Here is a 23,710-nt window from a genome sequence, read left to right as displayed (position 1 = left end):
AAGTATAAGGGAGTACAGAAGTCACAAAAAATATTCAAACAGTAATCTCTGTAAGATATCCAGGTACAGCCCCAGCTTAGGCAATAGCTAAGCTGCTGATGTGGTAGAGAGAAGGCATATGCTAAGCTCTCCCCCTGAGCATCTGTTATCGGCTATTAGTAAGCAATACGAGGCCAGGTGGACCTTGCAGTGTGCTGTAGCAGTTCTCTTTTTCTATTTTTGTTCATGTGTATGTTCCAGAGTTACTGCTTGAATTATGCCCTGACAATGCAAAAGTTGCCTGATCAGGAAGGTTTTAAATATCCAGTTCTGAGAAGGTGTCTGTTACATGAGAAATACTTACTAGTTTCTCACTAGGGACCAGAAACTAGCTGTATTATGTTCCCCTGCCTTTTAAAGTATAAACTGATTAAAAGAGTCATACAAAGTATAGCAGAACTTGCTTTAAAACAAAAAAGGGTTTTCCGAATGGAAGTGTGTCTGAGGAACAATCCTTACTTGGAGCTATAATATGAATTGATAGCTGGATCTGAACTAAGGATCTTTACTTCACCAGTTTGATGCAATAATTGAGCAAGGTGAGAAGTGAAGTATCAAGAGGAGAGGATTCGTATTTCTTACGTTTTTGCTACAATCTTCTGTCACAAAAGCAGTTACCCATTTACTTTTCAATAAAAGCTTGTTGTAGTATCTGTAAGGTACAGAAGAGGAAAAGGACTTTCTGTCTTCTGTAAAGGGAACCCACTGAAGCAGTAAATTTGCACAAGACAGTGTTTATCATGATAGAATTTTTCTGTCCCTGAAACAAACATTCAAATCCTACACAATAGCAATTGACTTACATTTTTAAGAAGGGTAAAAAGGAGGACTCTGAGAACTACCAGCCAGTCAGACTCATTCTGTGCCCAGTAAGATCTTGGAACAGATTTTTCTGAAAGCTTTGTCATGGCACATGGAAGACAGGGAGGTGATTAGAGACAGCTGATGCGGCTTCACAGAGAGCACATCATGCCCAAATAATCTGGTGGTTTCTACAATGATAGTGGCTGTGTTGGTGGATTAAGAAGGAGCAACTGATGTCATCTGCCTCGACTTCTGTAAAGCCTTTGACATTGTCCCACAGAACATGCTTGTTACTAAATTGGAGAGACAGAGCTTCGATGGAAGGACTATCTGGTGGACAAGGGAGTGACTGGATGGCCATGTCCAAAAAATTGCATTCAGTAGCTCAATGTCCAAATAGAGATCAGTAACAAGGGGTGTCCCTCAGGGGTCTCTACTGGTACCAGTACTGTTCAATGTCTTTATTAACAAGGTAGATAGTGGTATTGAGGAATCCCTGAGCAAGTCTGCAGATGACACCAAGCTGGCTGGTGCAGTTAATGTGCTTGAGGGATAAGTGCCATCCAGAAGGGCCTTGAAAAGCATGAGGAGTGGACAGGTGTGAACTTCAGTAAGGCCAAATGCAGAGGCCTGAATCTGGTTCAGGGCAATCCCCAGTATTGGTACAGACTGGTGAGTGAATGGATTAAGAGCAGCCCTGTGGAGAAGGATTTGTGGATATTGGTTGATGGAAAAATGACACATAAGCCAGGACTGTGAGCTTGCCACCCAGAAAGCCAACTGTGTTCTGGGCTGCATCAAAAGGAGTGTGACCAGCAGGTTGAGGCAGAGGATTCTCTCCCTCTACCCTGCTCTCATGAGACCCCACCTGCAGTGATGTGTTGAGTTCTGGGGCTCCCCAATGCAAGATGGACATGGACCTATTGGAGAAAGGTCCAGAGGAGGGCCACAAAGATACTCAGAGGGCTGGAGCACCTCTTCTGTGAAGACAGGCTGAGAGAGTTGGGCTTTTTCAGCATGGAGAAGAGAAGGCTCTGGGGAGACCTTACAGCAGCCTTCTAGTACTTAAAGGGGCAAACAAGAAATCTGGAGAGGGACTTTTGACAAGGGTGTGTAGTGACAGGACAAAAGGGAATGGCTTTAAACTGAAAGAGGGGAGGTTTAGTTAGATCAGGTAATAGGAAGAAGCTCTTTAAGGGTGGTAGGACTGGCACAGAATGTCCAGAGAAGTTGTGGATGCTCCCTCCCTGGCAGTGTTCAAGCCAGGTTGGATGGGGCTCTGAGCAACCTGGTGTAGTGGAATGTGTCCCTGCCCATGGCAGGGGATTGGAACTGGATGATTTTTAAGGTCCTTTCCAGCCCAAACTGTTCCATCTTTTTGTCATTAGATCAAGAGTTGAAAAATAGTGGACATTAGAAGACTGGGTTTACAAAACCAAATCATTGAACTTCATTCCCTTAGTTTAGACACCTTGGCATTTCATGTGACTTTCACTATTTCTAAGATCATTAGTCTTAATGTGACTTGTATCCTTTCCTTATCAGGATGACAATGACGTTTATGTTTTGACTAAAGTATCGGACATTTTGCACTCAATATTCAGCAGTTACAAGGAGAAGGTACTCCCGTGGTTTGAAAGGCTACTTCCACTAATTGTCAACCTAATCGTAAGTACCTGGCTTGCTCTAATGTGTTGATAGGCCTGGAATCTTAGAGAACTTGGTAGATAATTTGTATGTTTTATCAGATATTCACCTGGATTTTGTTTTGTTTATGGTATCGCTGAAAGTATCACAGCAGAAAATTGTGTGTTTGTAAGATTAAATTTAATCCAGGAGGATTTTAACAGAATTACCAGACCACTGTTACTGTGATTGTTCTGTTGATCTAATTGCTGACTGTATGAAATGCCAGTTTTAAGGTGACTTAAATATTACCTGTTTTTGATGCAGTGTCCACATAGGCCGTGGCCTGACAGGCAGTGGGGGCTATGCATTTTTGACGATATTGTCGAGCACTGCAGCCCCTCCTCGTTCAAGTACGCTGAATACTTCCTGAGGCCAATGCTCCAGTCAATATGTGACAACAGCCCAGAGGTTAGGCAAGCAGCTGCCTATGGTGTTGGAGTTATGGCACAATTTGGCGGAGACAGCTATCGTCCTTTTTGCACAGGTATGTACATGCATGGTTTATGGTGAGGTGTCCCTGCCTATGGCAGGGGGTGGGAACTAAAAGATCTTAAGGTCCTTTCCAACCCTAACTATTCTATGATAAAACTACTTGAATGTGGGATTTGGGGATTGGGGAGGAGAGTAATTAAAATTTGCTGGCCTTCTGGTTAATGAGGTCTCTTCCCTGTGGCAGCAAAGTAGATTGCCAGTGTAACCTCTGTGGCAGACTGGTGGTGATTAGTGCAGTCCCTGAATTCCTTGGGATTTTAATCGTGTTTTGTGTACTAGCATTTCTGTTTCTGAATTCTGTTGATTAATACTAATATGATTACATATTAATGCAAAACCCTTTCAATGTCTGTAAAAATTATACAGCATCTATTAGCAGTAGCCTAGAATACTAATGACTAATGTGGTACTCTGCTTTCCCATTATATAAAAAGGAGTCTGATTTCTGTGACTAAGAAATGAAATTAGTATGATAATGCGTATCAGAAACATTGCTTTCTCTGAATGTCTTGAGGTTCTCTAAAACTTCATCTGGAATTTAAAGAAATGGCTGTTTCTTGGCACTCCTCTTGCCAGTCAACAAAGTTCATTTTGTGCACTAACTAGCATCCCTTATAAAAGATTTTCTTACTTTTAAAGCAAATATTTAGTCAGCTGTTTCAAATATGTGTTTCACAGGAATCTTGAACAGAAGCTGAATTAAATGACATAAGAAAGTAAGAACCATGTCATAGGGATAAATGTAACTGCCACAAGGTGACAATCAAGATGAGGTGTCTTTCAGAAAAAGAAAAAAGCAGGGGTGAACCGTTGCAGTGAACCATTAAGAGCATTAACGTTTAAAATTGTCTAGAAAAACAGTTTGTGAACTTCTCTGTAAGGTTTTTATGTCTTGTCCTAAAACTAGTGGGTTAGAGACAGTTCTGCTTTTGAAGTTTTGGGGAAGTTTAACATCTCTTCAAGTCTAAGCTTAATTTTCATTCATTAGACTTCACTTTGGCCCACTTAAACTTTGTAACAACTTCATTCTTTTTCTTTGGATAAATAAGCTTTGATTAAACTCGGACACTTGGCTTCTCCTTTAGTTGATGTTTAGATTAAAAAAATTTCTAGTTTACAGCATCCAGCTTATTAGCAGGCACCTAAAACGTGTTTTGAATTCTTATGTATGTACATGAATGAATTTCATAGTAGACATAGTAGACTTCTGTGATACAAATTTGGCTTTGCAGAAAAGTCCAGCATTGTTATCCTGCATTCAGTACACAAGCTAGCAGGTCTGATGACCAAGTTGTTGCAGTTCTGTAAAGAAGTGTCCTTGTCTAGCTTAGGGTTAATTCCTGTTTTCCATAGCTGCTAAATTCTTCACAAATCTATTTCAGTGAAGTTAATATAGCAAGTGTCATTGTGTATTTCTTAACTGCGAAGCTGTTACTTACTCATGCAAATGAAGTAGTGTGAGGTCTCACTCTCAGTAATTGGAGTTATTTTGAAGTGTGCTTTCTGCACAATTCTATAACCTATTTTCTGTGCTGATAGAGAATTTCATAGCTTTAGCATTTTTAGCAGAAGAACACAAGTACAATTGTTCCTGAATGCATGTAGAGTGCTCTGAAGTCCTCATAGATACTAGTAACTAAAATTGTGACATTAATCTTCACTTAGAATCATAGAATAGTTAGGGTTGGAAAGGACCTTAAGATCATCTAATTCCAACCCCCCTGCCATGGGCAAGGACACCTCACACTAAACCATGTCACTCAAGGCTTTGTCCAACCTGGCCTTGAGCACCACCAGGGATGGAGCATTCACAGCTTCCCTGGGCAACCCATTCCAGTGCCTCACCATCCTTGCAGTAAAGAGCTTCCTCCAATCTAAACTTCCCCTGTTTAAGTTTGAACCCGTTACCCCTTGTCATGTCACTAAGTGTGCCTGTGGCTACCTGCATGACCTAAAATAATGGAACTGTTATTAACCTAGCAAGGAATTTGGTTGGCATTTTCCCTGATGATTTTTTTTTTTCTTTTACATCTAAACTGTGCCCATTGGGTTCACCAGATGAGATTTCTCCTATGAGGTTTTCCCAGTGCGCCTTTTAATGGTGGGAGTTGTGTATGTGTACATACATACATATTTTTATATATCTCTGTGTGCACAAGCACTAGATGTACAGGTATACAGTGTAGACATGCGCTACAGTCCAAATTAATGTGAATGTCACTCCATCAGTGCTTTTCATCGTCCTGTGTTTCTAAAACCTGTTAGATTAAAAAAAAATAATGCTTCTACCTAATTTTTTACTATAAACTACAATGTCTTTTAGATCAGACTTACACAGGAAGGTTCTTACTTTTTTTGTGAACTTGTAAAGCAGATCCAGACTTCTGCAGTAGCCGTTTTCTAATGTTTCCTTGCATAGCTTTAACTATCCATTTTTCATACGATTTTTGAGCAATGAAAGTCTAGAAGTAGTGGGACATTGGGATGACTGTATTTTAGTGCTTTAGCTGCAAAAAAAAATCCACATACATGTGGAATTTGTGATGTTCGTAACATAAAATTGATTGTGCAATAAACTTTCTTCTTGTTTTATCTAACAATTAGAGGCGCTTCCATTGCTGGTGAGAGTCATTCAGTCACCGGATGCCAAAACCAAAGAGAATGTCAATGCAACAGAGAACTGCATTTCAGCTGTAGGAAAGATAATGAAGTTCAAGCCTGACTGTGTAAATGTTGAAGAAGTCCTGCCACACTGGTTATCATGGCTTCCTCTTCATGAAGATAAAGAAGAAGCTGTTTATACTTTCAATTATCTGTGTGACTTGATTGAGAGGTAAGACAAAGTCTTGACATCAATGCAGAAAGTAAGCTTGTTTGCAGATTCTTCCCTTGCATTCATTTTTCCAAATCTGAGAAACTGCCAGGTTAATTTGCACATGCTTTAGGGAGGAGAATTTGGAAAGTCAGAACTGACCCACTATGTTGTTGCTGGTTTGTTTTTTTTTAAATAGTGTTCTTATCCTAACTAATGTCTGTATGGCTTTATTAAAGCAGCCAGGGATTACTTTTATGTATGTGATGAGAAAGTTATCAGCTGGGAACTTATACAGAAAATTCCAGGAAATTTTTTGTTATTTTGTTTACGTATTAACGTTACTGATCAAGCCTTTTTACTTAAGAGCAGCACACATGTCCTTGCAGCCTTCTTTTCATAACCTTTTAAAGTAGATTTGTACCTTTTTGCTTTCCAGAAGCTTTAGTATCAACAAAAAGTATGAAGTAGAGAAATAATAGAGAGAAATTCATGGTACAGTGCAATCTCCCTTAAGTTTGTAATAATAATTTCAGTTGTTGCTGAAAGCATCTTGTCCCACAGCTTATTCTTTAGATTTGTGCTCCCTCCAATAAGTCAGTGGAGGAAGAAAAGATAATCTTACAGTGTGGGTACAAGTTGCACTTCATAATTGAGTGGAAGAATGTCAGCTTCTGAAACAGTATGTGAGAGCCGTGCTGTGGCTGACACCCGTTATATCTTAGAAAAATTGAAAAGAAGTAACTTAGACTTCCTATAGTCTTTTCTGCTATGTGGATACCTTGTATCTCTTGATGCTTTATTAAGGCAAGGTGGTAGCAGCAACTGAGATCCCTGGACTGATTATTGTGTAGAGGCACTGTAATAATACTGACACGTATGCATATACAGATGTATGTAGAACTTGGGAATTGCAGTACTAGCACACTTCCGTACCCAGCTCTGTGCACATGGCTCAGCCTTGCAGTGTTACTTCCCTGGATCTCCGTCAGTCCTACATTCACAGCTTCTGCATTCCAGCAGTGGTAGGTAGCTGGGCTGGAAGTAGGTAGTGTTTTTCACCCAGATCCCTGGTTGCCAGAACTTCTTTACTCCAATACTTGGCTGGGAAGAGGGAGTAGAACTGCTTGCTTGCTGTCTGTGAGTACTGGCAGAGAGCTGCAGTCTCTGATTCTCCCCATGCCAGTAACACAATCTCCTCCCCCTTGCAGCACTACGAGAGGGAGGAACAAGCCCTTTTAGGCAGGGTATTTCTGTCACGCTGTTTACAGTTCTGCCTGCATGGAGCTCATCCATTCTGTACAGCTCAGAACTTTTCCCTGATAAAGTGTGGGCCGATTAAAGAGTCAGCTGGTTAAATATTAACCAGAGAGGGAACATTCTGTCAGCAGGCAATGAAGCTGTGTGTACTTACTCAGCTGTGTGAAGCTTAAATGTCAATAAGCAGCTTTAGGATAAAAATTTCAAAATCACTCCACTTACATGGAAAATGCTTACTTTTTTTAAAGTTACACATTAATTTATTTGTATTATATTTTGATTGTAACAGCAACAACCCAGTTGTCCTCGGTCCCAACAATTCCAACCTTCCCAGAATATTTGGTATAATAGCAGATGGTGAAATTCATGAAGCTATTAAACATGAAGATCCATGTATCAAGCGGTTGGCTAATGTTGTGCGCCAAGTGCAGGTAAGTAAATGCTTGCTTAGGTGTGAAGGGAACATTTGGAATCTGCTTTCAGAAGTAACCAAACTGTTAAACAAGTTTTGAGAGCCTTACCTCCTTAAAGAATAGTGCTTCAACCACTGATCTTGAAGATCCTTGGGCATTCCTTGAACCATTGATGATAAAATTTGGTAGCATTTGCGCTTGAATCTCTTTTGATAAACTTCAGAAGCTTATTAATTTAAAAGCAAACAGAAAATTCATGCAGCTAGATGGTTAACGTACTAGCCAGTATAGATTGTTTGTGGGGTTGTTTCATTGTGTTTTCTGAGCCAGAAATTAAAATTTGGAAAGAAATCTGCCTATCCTTGTATCAATGAACTGTACGGTGGTATTTGATCCAACACGTGTATGGTTCCTGTAAGGGTCCTCAGCACCCTGTGGTGACCTAGTAATACGGTAGAGGCTTGTGAGTTTTGCTAGAGAATGAGTGCAAGCCACAAGTAATTTTACTACTGCCCTCTTTAATCCAGTACAGATATAGGCAGCTGTTCAATGTTTTTCTACGTTTGGGGAGCTGCCTCAAGGTTCGCTTCCTTTATGCTGTAACAGATACTTACAGTGATGGCTGATGGTGATGTCTTAAGTATTTAAGCAGCACCTCTCTACAGTTTTGTGATAGGGCTTATAAGGCAGATCTGACCCCGGGCCAGATGTTATCGTGTAGACACACTTGACAGTTGCAGCACCTAATGATATTAAGCAGTGTGCCTGGTGAGCTGTCCTGATTACTGCTGGGATGTTTTCCTTTCTAGCAGCTGATACCGTGCTGTGTTGGATTTAGTGCAAGAAAATCACAGCACAAGCATAGAGCTGATAAAAACATGTAGAGGATTTGGAGCAGCAGCAGTTCAATTGTTGTCCATTCTACCTTGCATGCTTTGGCAAAACTCAGGTTCAAGAACTTCAGGAATACTTGATTTTTTGAAAGGATTCACTTAGATGAGTATGTCAACCTGTGAGATCCGTTATGTCTGGTAGAAAATGACCTATTAAAACTCTGAAGGCATAAAAAGAATGAAATCGAGCAAAGTTCCAAAGTGAAAGTGATGTGAGTGGCTGTTCTAGATTCTGACTGACAGACATGAATCCGTACTGTTAGTGCTTAGTTTGGGTATGGAACTTCTGTATTAGGGTATGCAAATGCATTTGTTTACCTTAAATGCTCAAGGTTAGTTGATTTTTAACAATACAGTAGCCCATACATGTAGAGATCAGTTGTGTATAGCAAAGTCCTTTTTCGGCCAGGAATAGTAGGAACATTAATATGGAAACAAGACTTCTGCACTGGGAGAATGATTTACATTCAGACTGTGCATCTTAAAGGTCATGGGTTTGGGTTTTTTTGTTTTGTTTTGTTTTTTAAATACAATTTTAGTATAGTGTTACCAACCCTTTCTGTCTTCACACATAGTACCTTGGCTTGGGTTAAGCACTGTGAATGTTTTATACCATGGTAGGAACTTTAAAGGCTGTTAACAGTCAGCCAGATGCTGCTGCTGCTTCCCAGGTTCCAGCAGACTTTTTTCTAATGATCTCAGTAAGCTTTTCCACTGCCAGCATCTGACATGAGCAACGTTATAGTCATAGCTGGAATGAAACATAAACTCGTCCTCGTGCTTAGGTATTCTCAGGCCAGAAATATTTCAGTAGAGTATTAATTTAAATGTGTGTCAGAAGTGCTGGAAGAGCACATTTGATTTTGCAGTAATCCATTGCACATGTAGAGTCTAAAATGCCTAATGCTGTTTAAAAACCCAGACTCCAACTTGAAGACTTTGTTTCCAAGTTCTTTTGAATTCTGTGAATTCATTTTTTACTTTTTTTTTTCCTAAAAAGTGTGGGAGAAAAGGGAATTACAGTAGAGCTGAATGTAAAATATGCCAAATATAAATTAAAGTATTTCTTAGTTTACTTCAAGTATACTGCTATTACAGAAGCTAATTTAAAAACCTACAGCCAGTCACCTGCAATTTTTCGTATCATCATCCTTCTATAGAAAGTAGGGTGCCAGTTGCTTCCAGCTTCTGTTGATAAGTGAATAAATCCTATTTCCCAGCCTTTTCTAATTTACAGCATTTTCTGGTACCATTAGAACCAGTCCCGAGTGATGGTGACTTTAAAAGCTAACATCTCAGCTGAGGGCTATGGTAACACAGATGAGTTATACTGAGGAGCAACAAAGTGTGGGTTTCTGCTTACCCAGATGGATGCTACTGCACGTGTTCTGTTCTCTCTGGGAAGTAATTTACCTATTCCTTTCCCAAAAGAGTAATGCCATGTGTGGGCAGCGGCATTTTGCATATACACATGTAGTGTGTGTAGCTTGTCATGATGGTATCACAGCGTTCCCTTCCTGTGAATGTAACTGTTGCACCTGCCCAAAAGATACTGTTCCATTTAGACATGGTTCAGTTTCGCCTGAGGGTTGATCTTTCAACTTGTGTGCAAAATGCAGCAAATGGTTTAGGCTGTGGTTAACTTAAGAGTGTCAATTGTCATTTGACCCACTTAGTTATAGGGAGTTCCCAGGAGTTTCCAATGAATTACTCCACTGCTGTTTAACCAGAGCTCACCTCTGTTTAGCATTTCAGAGCTTCTCTAGTTAAGCATGTGTAGGATTGTGTGACTGAAAATTTCAGTCTGTTCTTTTTGGCATATATGTGTATATATTTGTAAACGTGAAAGGTTAGTGTGTGCCTTAGAAGTTTGACAGCCTGCTTAAAGGCAACTTCCCATTTTGTTTTCCAGACATCTGGACAACTGTGGACAGAATGCATATCACAGCTCAATGCAGATCAACAGGCAGCCATACAGGAGCTACTGAACTCTGCTTGAAGGGCCTTAATTATCACCTGCAAGAAAACTAACTCCAAATAAACGTTTACCCTACTGTTTAGGTTTCTTTTGTTTCTTTTTTGAGTAAAACCGAACTGTAGCGCGTGTAGGCCATTCTTCTGCAACCTACAGGCAGTGGCAGCAAGAAGAAGCATTCTTTCAGAACGGTGTTTAAATCTGTTTCTATCCCACAACACAGAAGATGTTTCCTGTAAACCCTACAATAGCACTGAAGAGTATTTTTCTAACGGTATAAGCCATCCCTATGATGGTGAAAGGGAAACAAGTTGAATTTTCTCATTAGACATAATGAATTAAGAAACAGCTTTAAGACTTCCAGCAGTAGACATACGTTATAACAGATAAACGTTTCTCTACATCTAGTGTTAATTGTATTAATTGGAGTGTGAGTCTTGGTAGGGTAGAAAATGTCCTTCTGCCCAACAAGTTAGTAGATCAGAAGATGAAAAACTGAAGACAAACATCAAGCATGAAGACCTCATTGATCGGACTTTCAGATCCCCAAAACAACAGTGACTCAATGAGGAAAGCTGTTCAGCTTCCAGCCCTTGAATGTGAAGTCTCTTTGGCATGTCTGACAGTATCTCATTCACTCCTCAATAAATGACATTGAAACACAAGAAGCTTGTGTAGAAGTTCAGTGATGTGTGGTTCTTTTAATTTCCTCTTGTGAAAAGATGCAAGTGACAAACTATACAAGTCATGATTTTATATTTGGAACTTTGTATATTATTGCCTTTACAGATTTTACGCGGTTTTGTTTGTTTCTAACAAACTTTTCACCTGAGTGTGTAGAATGGAAAATTAATGGCATTCCTTTTATGACAGTAAATTTACATATCTTGACTTAAAGATGTTTCTCGTGTTCAGATGCAATTTCACTGCATAAGGTGTACATTATAAAATGTAGTGTTATTCCAGCTGCAAATGTACAACGTGATCTGGTAGCCGCTGATACTGTTACAGAAGCCTGTGTTTTGTTTAAAACAATCCTGAAGCTGATGGCTTGACCTGAAAGAAGCAAAAACCTCTCCAGGTCTTTTTGGTACTGCAAGAGTGATATTTACCGGCTGTCAAAGCAGCAAAAGTAAGTGTGAGAAATCACGTACTCTATGAAGGGGAGTGAAGTTTCTGAAGTTTCAGACTTGTTACTTTGAGGATGTTAGTTACATGCATTGGGTTTTAAAACCTTCAGTTGTTTGCTGCAGTGCTCTTCAATCTCAATAGTCTTTTAAAACATGAAAATCTTTTCAAAGAGGGTGTTACATTTTCCTCCTTTTGAACAAGAAAAGCTAAAACTTTACATGTAACAAATTCCTCAGTTACTAAATCAATTTTGCCTTAGAAAATGTTTCAAAATCCAAACCCAATACAGAATGAGGGGTACCAAGACCAGCCTGGCACCATTATATCCAGACGTTTGCGACACAGACTTCCTTCACTGTAGGGGTTGATGCAGAAGTCTTAGATGCAGCTCAAGCAGTGTAACAAAATACCCAGTTTCTACTTCGCTAAATATTGTTAATCTTGTATTTGCAGAAATCCAAGTATTCATGTATCTGGAGAATGCTCTGTTAAGGGTAAAATACTGGTAATGTGAGAGAACTAGTAAGTCAGTTACCTCAACGCTGGTTCCAACTGCAAAAATTGTGCTATATAATATCATCTCTCTTGTTTATGGTGTTTGGCTTTGGTTTTTTTTTAAGAATTATTTATTTTAAATTTCTGCCTAAACCATGCCAATTTTTTCCTGCAGCTTGCTTTTTGTACTCAAAGTTTCTCTCTTTCCCCTTCTTTGGACTGCTGCAATATGGAGAAGATAGTAGCACATTTAGCATCAACCTTGGCCCCGTAATGCAAGAGAGTAGCATTTGCATTGCTTTCTTTACAGACCAACTTTAATCTTCTTTCCTTCCTTTCGGTCCAAGTGAATGAGAACAATGAACCAGGAGATGGGGTTGCTCTGTGTGCTGGAGGTGGCATGGGGCAACTTCGCGCAGTTGCTTTTACCTTGTTAACAATCATTTTACCAAAGAAGAGGTTTTATCAGTGAGTGAGCTGCAGTGCCAGCCTGATAGGTAGATCTGTTCCAGGGCATACTTGGAGGTCTCATCTTGCTTGTCCTCATTAAACTTGATCAGGATTAATGTGAAAGCTTCTGTAGCATTTTCTCAACTTGTGCAAGCTTCAGAAACACTGCCCTCCCCATCCACTTCTTTAAAAGCTCTCTGAATTGATAATCTTAGCTTCTCAGGTTCCTTAGTTGATGCAGAACAGGATTTTTAAGCAGTCAACCATTCTTCATCTTCCACAGCACTGAAGTACTGTTGCCCAAAGTATAGAACAATAGCTTTATCTAAGAAGTCATCCTGGGGAAGGAGCTGAAGGAATTTAACTCTGGTATGGATATGGGAAGGGTCATCATGGCTTTAAACTGACAGGATAGATTTAGATCAGATATTGGGAAGAAATTCTTCGCTATGAGGGTGGTGAGCTACTGGCACAGGGAAGTGCCAAGGGAAGCTGTGGCTGCCCCATCCCTGGCAGTGCTCAAGCCCAGGTTGGACCCGGCTTTGAGCAACCTGATCTAGTGGAAGGTGTCCCTGCCCATGGGGTTGGAACTGGATGAGTTTTAAGGTCCTTTCCTGTGGACCAGGAAACCATTCTGTGATTTTATTTTGACCACTTTTCCTGGGTATAGCTCCAACCATGCTTTATCAAAATGCTTTACCATGGTGTTAGGTAATAGATGTACCTAATCTAGTGTAGAGCATCACAGACAATAGGAGTGCTCTGCCTTGGCTGAACAAAGAGGTACCAAATCCACCTAGTCATCCACACAAAAGTGTTTGAAATAGTAGTTTTTAACATGAAACACAACTAGAAAACTTCCAGTGTTCCAGAATTGCAGTTATATTGCTTATTTAAGCATACAGTAGTAACCAGCATTCACAAGCATTGCTTTCCAGCTCGTCTCCTGGAGCTTAAGTGAGTTCCCATCTAGACTCTCACCTGTTTGTATCATTCTGAAGGTGAAACTACTTGTGTTTTGTTTGCAGTTCTAGGTTGCTTGTGAGAGATACTAAAATATGCAGATAAATGTCTAGTTTCCTTTGCCTGGCTTTGTCTACAAGATCTTCCCGAGACTCTCTGCAAGGAAGTGACTTGCAGACTTCATGACACTGGGTTTATGTAGAGCTGTGGCATTCTGTCATCGGTTTGTCTCTGCAGAGGCTTCACAGTAATGCTGAGTGCAAAGGCTGGTATTCCACAGCATAGAATGGTTGTTGTTACACCAAATGTCCATTGTTCTCCACACATCTAGAATCTTCAGTCTCATGTGTGGAGTATATGCATGAGAGTAAGATGGATTGCACAGCTAGGATTTTTGATGAAATGAAGGATGGTGAATTTCCTAACAGCTCTGTGTATACATGTATACACATACATTGAGTCTTCAAAATACAATGAGGGTGTTAAGAATGCCACCCTGCATTTTGTTATACTTGTAGGTATTTTACTGTGCGTATTTGGGGAGCAGCCTTGGCCTTTGTTATTTAGTCATTCAGTCCACTCTTAGTCTGCTAACTTTGTCAATTGTACTTACTTGTATGGGGCTTGATAGTCTCTTAGATTCTAAGAAATGCATTTGTTTTCCAGGAAGCTGTAAACAGGATCTAAGTTTCTATCTAGTAAACGTCCTTTCCCTTTTTTGAGTATCATGAAGATATTTGTATTGCTTCAAGAAAGAACATCGCTTGGGACAGCTTAACCTCTGCTGAGACTTCAGAGGTATGGGCTCAATACTGGATAAAAGTAATGGGATTCATCTCACCTGATACTGGGTGTCTGTCATGAAGTTCATGCATAAATATTTGTCTGCAGCCCTGTTAGGTGAAGGGAAATGGGTGGTGATGATACGTTTTGTCATAAGGAAGTGTTTGAGACCAAACACAACTACTGTGTGAGTTGGTGCTGACAGAAATTGCTGGTATCTCAGATGGTTCTTGGGATGGTGTTTGTTACTGGCAGTGCAGTGGCTCACTGAACAGTCTCAGTTGTTGTTCTGTAATGTAACTACTCACAAACACTTGGATTTACTGGTATCCTTTTCCTGCTCCTAAAATAGATCAATTAAAACAAAAATCCATTCTGTAAAAGTAGTTCAGCCCTGATACCACCTCCTTATATCAGCTCCCCAGGAGATTCTGCCAGTTCTTGAGGTGTTCCACACTGACAGGTAAATTACTTGCTATTTAACCACCAGTTAGAGGCGTGTTTGCTCCCATTTCTGGAGGGTGTGAGCTACCTCCATAGATACCTCCTTTTGTCATCAAGTTAGATTTCTGTCTGGGTTATGTTGGGCTCAGGCTAACATACTATTAACAGGTACGATAAGTTTGTGCCTCTGTGCCACTACTGAATTAAATTCCTCTGTCACAAGAGCCACATTCAGGAGACACTACCCACTGCTGTAGCCCTAGAAGCTGTTAAGTCTAGTTTTCTACAGCATCTTTTCTGAGGCAAGAGGGATGTGAGGACTGGAGACCCATTGAAGACATGAGAAAGCTGCGTGGTTTGTATCTTTGAATACAAAATGCTAAGCTCAGTAACAGTATGGTTGGTTTTCCAGTAGAAAGCTGCGTTTGTCCCTTGAGTTTTAGAATACTTTTCTATATCAGTGTATTTGCTTTTCAAAGGCAGTGTCTTGTTCCTTCATAGCCCATGAGGCTCAATGTTTGGTCTTCATGAGTTCACAGGTCTTGATCGTAGCATTCACTCTGATCTTTCTAATTATCTGGTGGAGAATAAACCAAATAGCCTCTCAGCTATTCTGTCAAGAAAATCAGCCTGGGAGTGGAAGCCTGGGATGATGATCTCTGAGTGCTTTTACAATGCTGGAGTTGGGTGAAACTCATCTCTTTAGTTCAGAGACAAGGACTGGCCATTTCTGCTCCAAGGAGACTGTTTCTACAATTTCTGTGAGATCCTTTCCAATCATTCTTCCAGAGCTGAGATTACACAGCATTTTTGGGATGCATATCTGGATTTTAATGTATCCTGCTAATGACAGCTTTCAACTATGGAATCGGTAAATATTTACTTGGCTTCTGTTCCAGATTTTGCTTTTATTACCTAACAAGTGCTTTTGTCCATGGTGTGTTGGGTATGGTGGTTTTAATTTGTTTATTTTCTGAAATAGGAAAATAAAAATTGCAAACTTCCATGGATTAATTTAAAGGTACTAACCAAGAATGTATTAGGAAATGTCTTTGGTTCTGAGATGCCTTTTCACTTTTATATCATTTCAAATGTAGCAAGTTTATCCTTGACTTCACTGAAAGCAAGTTACTTTTCCTGCAGGGTCACTTCCAGCACTGGTTTGTCTAGCAGACTGTGCAGTTGTTGGTGCTCTTGATTGCTGAGTGTTAAATATTCTCCTACCTCTAGTCTATCATGGTCCACTTTCAAAATGTCTTTTTTAAAAAGAAAAGTCTATTAAAAACCTCATAGCAGCCTTCCAGCCTCTTAAGGGGGGCTATAGGAATACTGGGGATGGACTCTTCATTAGGGACTGTAGTGACAGAACAAGGGGTAATGGGTTGACACTTAAACAGGGGAAGTTTAGATTGGATGTAAGGAGGAAATTCTTTCCTGTTAGGGTGGTGAGGCACTGGAATGGGTTGCCCAACGAAGCTGTGAATGCTCCATCCCTGACAGTGTTCAAGGCCAGGTTGGACAAAGCCTTGGGTGATATGGTTTAGAGCGAGGTGTCCCTGCCCATGGCAGGGGGGTTGGAACTTGATAATCTTAAAGTCCTTTCCAACCCTAACTATTCTATGATTCTATGATTCTGGTTTGCGCCAGTGATGTGATTTCCCCTGTATGTTTCCAAGAAGGTAAGGTTGGGCCTAGTATGTTCAAGTCACTTCTGATTTTTATGACTTTGCTTTCCCACTCCAGAGGCTGCCCATGACTTCACTTCAGATGTAGGGAATTTCTGCAGCTGCTAAACCGTGGCATCTAAATGTCTTCTCAGTTTAGGATTGGTACCATGCCATGCTTGGTTTAAGAATAACTTGTGCTAATATAACACCAGGTGCACACAAGTATTTGTAGCTGAGTTTCACTTATTTAGCAATGGAGAATAAAAATGTAACAGTAAGCAATGAATGCCTTAAGGGGTTAGGAGTTTTTTGAGGGATGTGGTGTTGCTGCTAGCAGAGGAGGGCTCAAAGCTCTCCTGAGGCACCAGATGGTTGCTGGAATAATGGAATTCTGGAATTTTCTTCCAGAAAAGTGGGAAACGTGCATGTTCACAGATGTTCTTGGGGTACATAGGGAAGCATTCCAGAGTTAGGGGTAACTGAATGGAACGGCAAGTTTAACTTCAGCCAGTTTTGCTCAGATTACTTGTCCCTCATTTTGCCAACTCCACTCCACTGCTTGCCACCTTTTGCAGATGGCTGGTGTCCTCTGCAGGTGGGGAAGAAGGAAAGAGGAAAAGAAAAGGGATTTCTTCAGCTTACTATTTCTGCATTAAATGTGTGACTGTTTTTTTTCCTAATTAGCAACAGTTACTTTTAAATATATCTGAAGTATGTTTTTTCATGTATGTACTATGTGCTGGCAACAAAATGTTGTTTAATAACATTTTGTTAATGCTAATAACAGGATAGGATTACATCAAATCCTATCTTACTGTGATAGGATATGATCTAAATGAATTAAAAGGTTTAATATTCAATTTGTATCCTACCTTAAAAACGAATGTTAATCTTCCAACCAGCAAAAGCCTGGAGTAAAAGTCATGTTTTGGGTGCAGATCAGTGTAAAACATGATTGTAACACAGGATCTCAAATCAGGGAATTTAACCTTGCCTGAATTACTTGAAGTAAAATCGTGCAACACCACCATTTTAAAATATCTGAGAATAAAATGCCAAGAGATATTTTTACTGTAGAGGGTTTTTTTTTTCTGTTTAGGAGTTGGTATTCCTGGGAAAAAAAAAAAAAATCACAAACCAACCATAAAAATCAACCCCCCAAATTGCCAGGTTTTGTCTGTAGTGTGAAGATGTGGATGCAGGTCTGTATCACCAGTTCTGTGCTCCAGCTGAAGTTTCTTCCGGCCAGTAGATGGAGACGGTACAATTGAGTATTAGAAAGCCATACTCCAGCAGTGGGGAAGGTTGCTCCTTTACAGTCTCTTAGCCAGAGTGTTAAACTGTAACTTCTGTTTACTGGAAACCTGTGCACAGAGCAGGCAGTTTGTCTCAAGAACTGCCTACTGCAACCCCAGAGAAAGGAAACAAAAAGGGAGTGTTAAATCAATAGAGGCTTAACCAGGTCTTACCGCTATCCCTGTTTCTCCCATCACTGAACAGTGTGAATAATAAATATGCCCATAAACAAACATCTTGCTGTCGAATGAGACAGCCACAGCAACTTTCTCCTTGCTGCTATGGAGGCAAGCTCTGGGGCCTGCCACCTCTCCTCATCCATAGGGTAAGAAGGAAACGAGTTTCATTTGAGTTGCCTGTGAGTCTGGGAGCAAAAGAAATGACAGTTCCAACGTGCGTATGAGCTCCTGAGGCTCTGCATTAACATCAAAAAGTGAGAATTTCTATCCTTAAAATGAATAAAAGCTTAAGGCATTGCTGGAAGTGGCAGAATGTGATAAGAAAACACATTTCAAGTGGTAAGTTACAAAGGGTTAATCGAGGGGGAGGAAGGATATGAAATCTGAGAAGATGGAGTCTTCATTTGCCCTCATTGCTATTAATATCTTGTCACATAATATATATTACCCATAGGGAAAAGAAACCAAGCAAACAAAAAAAAACCTCACAACCCAAACAAACTATATATAAAATGGCCTAGCCCAGGCCTCCATGCTGCTGGAGCTGGACTCCTTTCATCACTCTTGAGCATAAACCAGAACTCTGAGTAGTTGCACACTGTGAGTCCTATTTTCTAAATAAGCAATTAACAGCTCCTCACATGAGTGCAGGAGATAATTTTGGTACTGCCTAACTTTTCAGCCACGTTGTCTTTAGTGTTCTGCTGTAACTCAAGTCCCTTTCATTGGTATAGAAAAGAGGGTCTGGTTTTGGATGCTGTGTTCTGTAGGTCTATTTTATTTCTTTGACACAGCTGCTAATGTTTTTTCTTACAAAATAACAAAGAAAATTCAAACAAATTAACTTCTTGGCAATAAAACAATGGGAGTTTGTGTCTAAACTGAGAGACGTGGACACCTAAATTGTTTTCTCTTGCCCTTATGCTGAAATACCATCTCTAACTTTGAAAGCACAAGTAAGGTTCTATCAGGTCATCTAAAACCATCATAATCAATTTTCCTCAAAATGCTAAATTTCTCTGGTGTTGCTGTAGCTATAGTAGAAGAGATTGATCGCTTTGGTTGGAAAAAGGGCAATGCTGAATGACTCTAGGCTGGTCTTCCCTGGAACCATTTCTCTTCCTTCTTAAGGAGGCAGTGGAGCTGCAGGCGCTGCAGTTGCCACTGCCAGGGCGGTTCTGTGCAACTGTGTGTGCCCCTCTGCCTGGACCTCAAATGCAGTCCTGATGCCGTACCAGAAAAGGGATGTAGCAGAACTGGAAAGGTGGAGAAAGAGGTCAGAAGTGTAAGAAGTGCACAGTGCAGCCAGCTGAGGTGTAACGAAAGGGGTTAGGGTCCTTCAGGCTGGAAAAAAGTGGCAAAAACCCAGAGAAGCTGTGGCTGCCTCATCCCTGGCGGTGTTCAAGGCCAGGTTGGACGTGGCTTTGAGCAACCTGTCTAGTGGAAGGTGTCCCTGCCCATGGAGTTGGAACTGACTGAGTTTTAAGGTCCCTTCCAACATGGACAATTCTGTGATTCTATGGCAAGTCCAAGGGAAGCAGGAGAGGTATCTATACACCAGTGAATGCAGGGGAGTAGGTGAATAGGGAACAATTCACTGTTTCTTTTAACACAGATCAAATGCTGCCCAAATAAAGTATTAGGGTATTTTAAAAAAAAAGAAAGTAAGAAGTAATTTTTTCAGATGCTGTGATTGAAGCATAAAATGAATTTCTAATGGAAGTAAAAACCAAATCAGACCAATTGTTTATAAGGGGAGGTGTATGAATGGTTAATAAGCAAGGTGCTCCTGAGGAAAATACTTGTTCAAGAAGCCCATAATTTGTCAGCTGTCAGAAGCTGGGAGAGTCAGTTAGGAAAGGATTGCTCTACATTTGTCCCTTTTTTTGTACTCTTTCCCTCAGGCTCCCTGACTCTATCTCCTGTCAGATACCCGGTGCTCTCATCAGGCTTCACTTGGCCATTTGTACACGTCCTTCATTATAGCACTCCTCCTTTTCCCCTCCCCAGTTTTGTTCATACAAATCAGAATCTCCTCACTGTGTATCCACGGGGCTTTATGAGATATAAGTAATTCTTCACCCAGGTTGTACGGGATCAACTAGAACAGGAATCACTTCATGTAAAACGTATCTCAGTGCTAACATTCATGGAGACACTCGCTCTGGGGCCTGAGAAGGAAAATTATTTCATTATCTTGGCACTGTTGATAGTTACCTGGATTCTAAAAGACAAAGGAGAAATACATAATAAAATGTTCTGTCACTTCTTTCTCTGCACCGTTTTGAAGGAGCCTGTGGATCTTTCATGTATTCAAATGTGGCAAATCTGAAATGCTGAATTTTAGTGAGTTACACAATGGATCAAAGTGCAGTAGAAAGTAACACCAAGCAGTGGGACTCTCTGGCTTTCCCTAGTAGAAGATTAAACCACTTTAATATTAGGGCAGTTTTACGAGCACTGCAGCTCCTTTGTTACTGATCTGCCTCTTTAGGAGGAGATCTTACAGCAGGAACTAGGGATTAAGATTTCCTCCCCAGTGCCAGAGGGAGATAGGGCACAGCACAGATGTGCGATGCCCAGTATTGTCAACAACTGCAGAGAGACCTTGCAGGGAACAAACTAAACAGGCAGTGGTGAAGCAACTGGCAATATCAAAGAAAAGACTGCATTTCAGGTTTAAAAGCATGAGATGATAGGCATCTTTATTATGAAGAGCTGGATAAATTTAATATAGACTATTATTAAAACTCCTGGTTGCTTTAAGATGTTTTCTGGGAACTATTCTGGTTAAGCCTGTCCTATTTCAGCAGAGTGACTTCAATCCAGTTATATTTTAAGCTCCTGTTCATTTTGAAACCTAATATTTAAAAAATAAGATTATCTTTCTCTTCAGTTGCAAATGGCAAATGATCACTACAGAAAATTAAGATACTTTTAAAGGAGAAATGTGTCCCAAAGATTACTGATAAACCAAAACCTGTTGTTTTCTGTGTTTCATTGTCAGAGCAAATAGTGAATCACATATTTAAAATATTTATAAAGTAGAAAATTGTACAATAAACTGAAATATTATGGAACACCAGAATGCTGAAGGGAATGCAGGCTTACATGACACACAGACCAGTAACTGAGGAAACAGAAAAAATACTAGTGATAACAAACATAAGGGAATTTCCTCTCTTGAGTGAAGTGAGAAAATTATCTAATTGGAAGCCATGGTAATGAATTATGGATGATTATATTAGGTGGAAAAAATTAGGCATGGGAAAAACTCATTGCCTGTACCCTGTATCTCAGAAAATGGAGAGACTAAGCAAAATCTGTTCCCTGTACATCTTTTAGCATCAGAATGTAGGACACAGGATAGGACAGGATTCCTCACTTACACTTCAAACTCAAAGCCCAAGTTGTTACAGTTACAGAACAGGTTGAATAGGAGTGTTGATAGTGATAGACCTCCTAATGTGTTTGCTGGGGAAGAACATGGCCCACAGTTAAGTGTGTCATTGTCAGCGAGTTGATGGGAGTATGCCCTTGATCTACCTGAGCTTTGAAGAGAATGTGCCTTCCTGGTTTGAAAGTAGACTGTGATGTTGTAAATTACTTTTCTTATCACCAAAATTAAATGATGCTTTGCATTTTTTTAGTCTAAATTCTGCTTTTAAGAGCAGTCATTTTTCTTTCATTTTTGGAATTTTGTTTCTGAGGACGACAATCAGAGTAGATAAAAGTTAAGCAGAAAAATAAATGCTTTTCAAGTTTCTAGTAATTTGATTATTTGATTTTATTAAATGTAAAGTATGCAGATCCTGCTAAGCTTTCTACAGTGAAATATTGTGTCTGTAAATTATTTAATAACTTTCAGTTTGTGAGTAGAAAGTTTCACAGTTGCCTTTTGAAGAAGCAATTTAATTAATGATAATAAACCCAGATAGAAAATAGATGAGCTTGTTTCTTTTCACTGTGCTGTACTTCTCATGCTGGAAGCAAATAAATTACCACCCTTAGAAGACCCAGCTTCTGGTCTGACATTTAGGAATGGGCTAACTTCAGGGGCTGCATTCTGAAATAGCAAACTCACATGCTGGATTGATGTTTGCTTTGACAAGTTTTATGGTTGCTCCCTCCAGCCAGATTTAGATGTTGTAAAAATTAGAACAGAAGAGCGTGACAATAGAGAAGACAGTAATTGAGCCACCTACTGTAACTGGCCATTATTAAGGCAAAAGGTTTATCATCCAGCACGAAGTTAGAAAGGACCCATGGGAGATCTTGAATGTGACAGAGCACTGGATAAGGTTCCCCCACCACCACTTTAAAAGTGGGGGTGAGCCCAGGATTTACTCAGACACACTGATATGTTCCAGATGTATTCCTGCACAGGAAGCCACAGCAAAAATATTGGCTGGGGCGGGGAGAGAAGAAGAGAACAAGAGGGAAATCATGGAATTTCATGAGAATCCTTAAGACTGATAATGCTAGAAGCCATGTTTAACCATCCATATTCTTCTCATTTTCATAATTGCAAGGGGACTCTTTTCAGCTGTGTTTACCCATGGTATAAGTTCTGAGGGGCTGCAGAAATGGCATTGTTCTCTAGATTAGAGCCATGTTTACTTATATTTGTCCAGGTACTGAAACAATTCTTCTTCATTGCAGTGTTAAATGGTCTTCTAATAATTTCATTAATTTAATTGCACTGTCCTCCTGGAAAGTGTCCCTTTTTTTTCTTAACAAATAAACAGTTTGTTCTGTCCAAAACAACAAAAAACCTAAAAGAGAATGAACTGGGAGAATGCCGGGAGTTCTGCTCTGAATGCTGAATTTTAACAGCACATTTCTATTTCAAACAACATATTTGGTTATCTTATCAAAAAGTAGTATTGAAAGATTAACATGGTTGGTTGGTTGGTTGGTTTCTAAAAGCCACATTTAGCAAGGAGATGATGAGCTTTCATTCCTGCCCAACACGCTGCATCTTGCACTTGGTGAAGAAGGCAGCTCTTTTTTAGTTATTTTGATTTGTTAGTCAACATGTGAAATCTTTTCATATCTATAAATATCTTCTCTTTCCATTATCACTTCTCTCTCCTTGCCATGACAGCAAAGGTACGTTGTTTCTGGTGGAAAGAGTGGCATAAATACATATTTTGTCCTCGTATTCAGTGTTCTTTTTCTCTTCTATTGGGAAAAAAAGGCAAAAAGGATTGTAGGAGAGGAAACCTGAATATAAATAGCAAAAATATATTCGATTTGCTAAAAAAAAAACCCAAATACAAACCTCTGTATTTTTCTTTGGTTCCTATTTTCTTGAAGGTTCTGATATTTGTAATCTAATAAGTTATTATTTTATAAATAAGAATAAAAATACTATTAATGTTTTAATTTATATTGCAATAGTTGGCAGTTTTTTCCATTAATGAATCCTTCAGAATTCTCAGTGCCATTTAAAAAATGAGGCATTTATTTCTCCTTGGATTAGCAGAAGAAAAGAAGCAAGCATGAAGCAAGTATAAGCCCATGCAATCTACCTAGTTTTGAAGAGTATAAATAGTTTAGGAATTTCAAGCGAACTTCTAACTCTGAAGTTTCAGGGAGGATTAATCTATTCACCACTGCATTGGTGATCATCTTAGCACGAATATGCAGCTAACGTAACAAATGCATTAGTTTTGAAACAGGCAAATCCATTGGGCAATACAAGGTAAATAGGATAGCATGTAACAGACGTGATGTATGGTATTAAGAGGTTAGGTAGAGGAACTTCTTCCAACAGCTTGATACACAAAAGCTCTCTTTATATAAATTCTTAAGGGCTTGGAAAACCTTTTACATACACTACTAAAAGCTTCTCTTTTAATTCATGATATGACACTTTGGGCAGTAAACAAAATCTGTCAAATGGCTGGCTTTAAATGCTTA

The 23,710-nt window shown here is 39.7% G+C and overlaps 1 protein-coding gene across 1 annotated transcript in view; it reads left to right on the top strand.

Moving 5' to 3' along the window:
- The window catches only part of IPO5 (importin 5), a 42,975-nt gene extending 32,515 nt beyond the window's left edge, over nt 1–10,460 (top strand). Inside the window, exons 22-26 of the mRNA XM_061361075.1 lie at nt 2,389–2,511; nt 2,797–3,016; nt 5,629–5,857; nt 7,386–7,527; nt 10,315–10,460. Coding sequence (XP_061217059.1) covers nt 2,389–2,511; nt 2,797–3,016; nt 5,629–5,857; nt 7,386–7,527; nt 10,315–10,401 — 801 coding nt within the window. The 3' untranslated portion in view covers nt 10,402–10,460. The remainder of the gene's footprint in view (nt 1–2,388; nt 2,512–2,796; nt 3,017–5,628; nt 5,858–7,385; nt 7,528–10,314) is intronic.
- Nucleotides 10,461–23,710: the final 13,250 nt, after the last annotated feature.

The sequence above is a fragment of the Neopsephotus bourkii genome, unplaced genomic scaffold (assembly GCF_033783945.1).
Source record: "Neopsephotus bourkii isolate Nb327-2 ecotype Australia unplaced genomic scaffold, CSIRO-AGI_Nbou_v1 NB_1052, whole genome shotgun sequence".
NCBI classification, from domain to species: Eukaryota; Metazoa; Chordata; class Aves; order Psittaciformes; family Psittacidae; genus Neopsephotus; species Neopsephotus bourkii.
The sequence above is the reverse complement of the archived record's forward strand: the minus strand, read 5'-3'. Positions and strand labels throughout refer to the sequence as shown.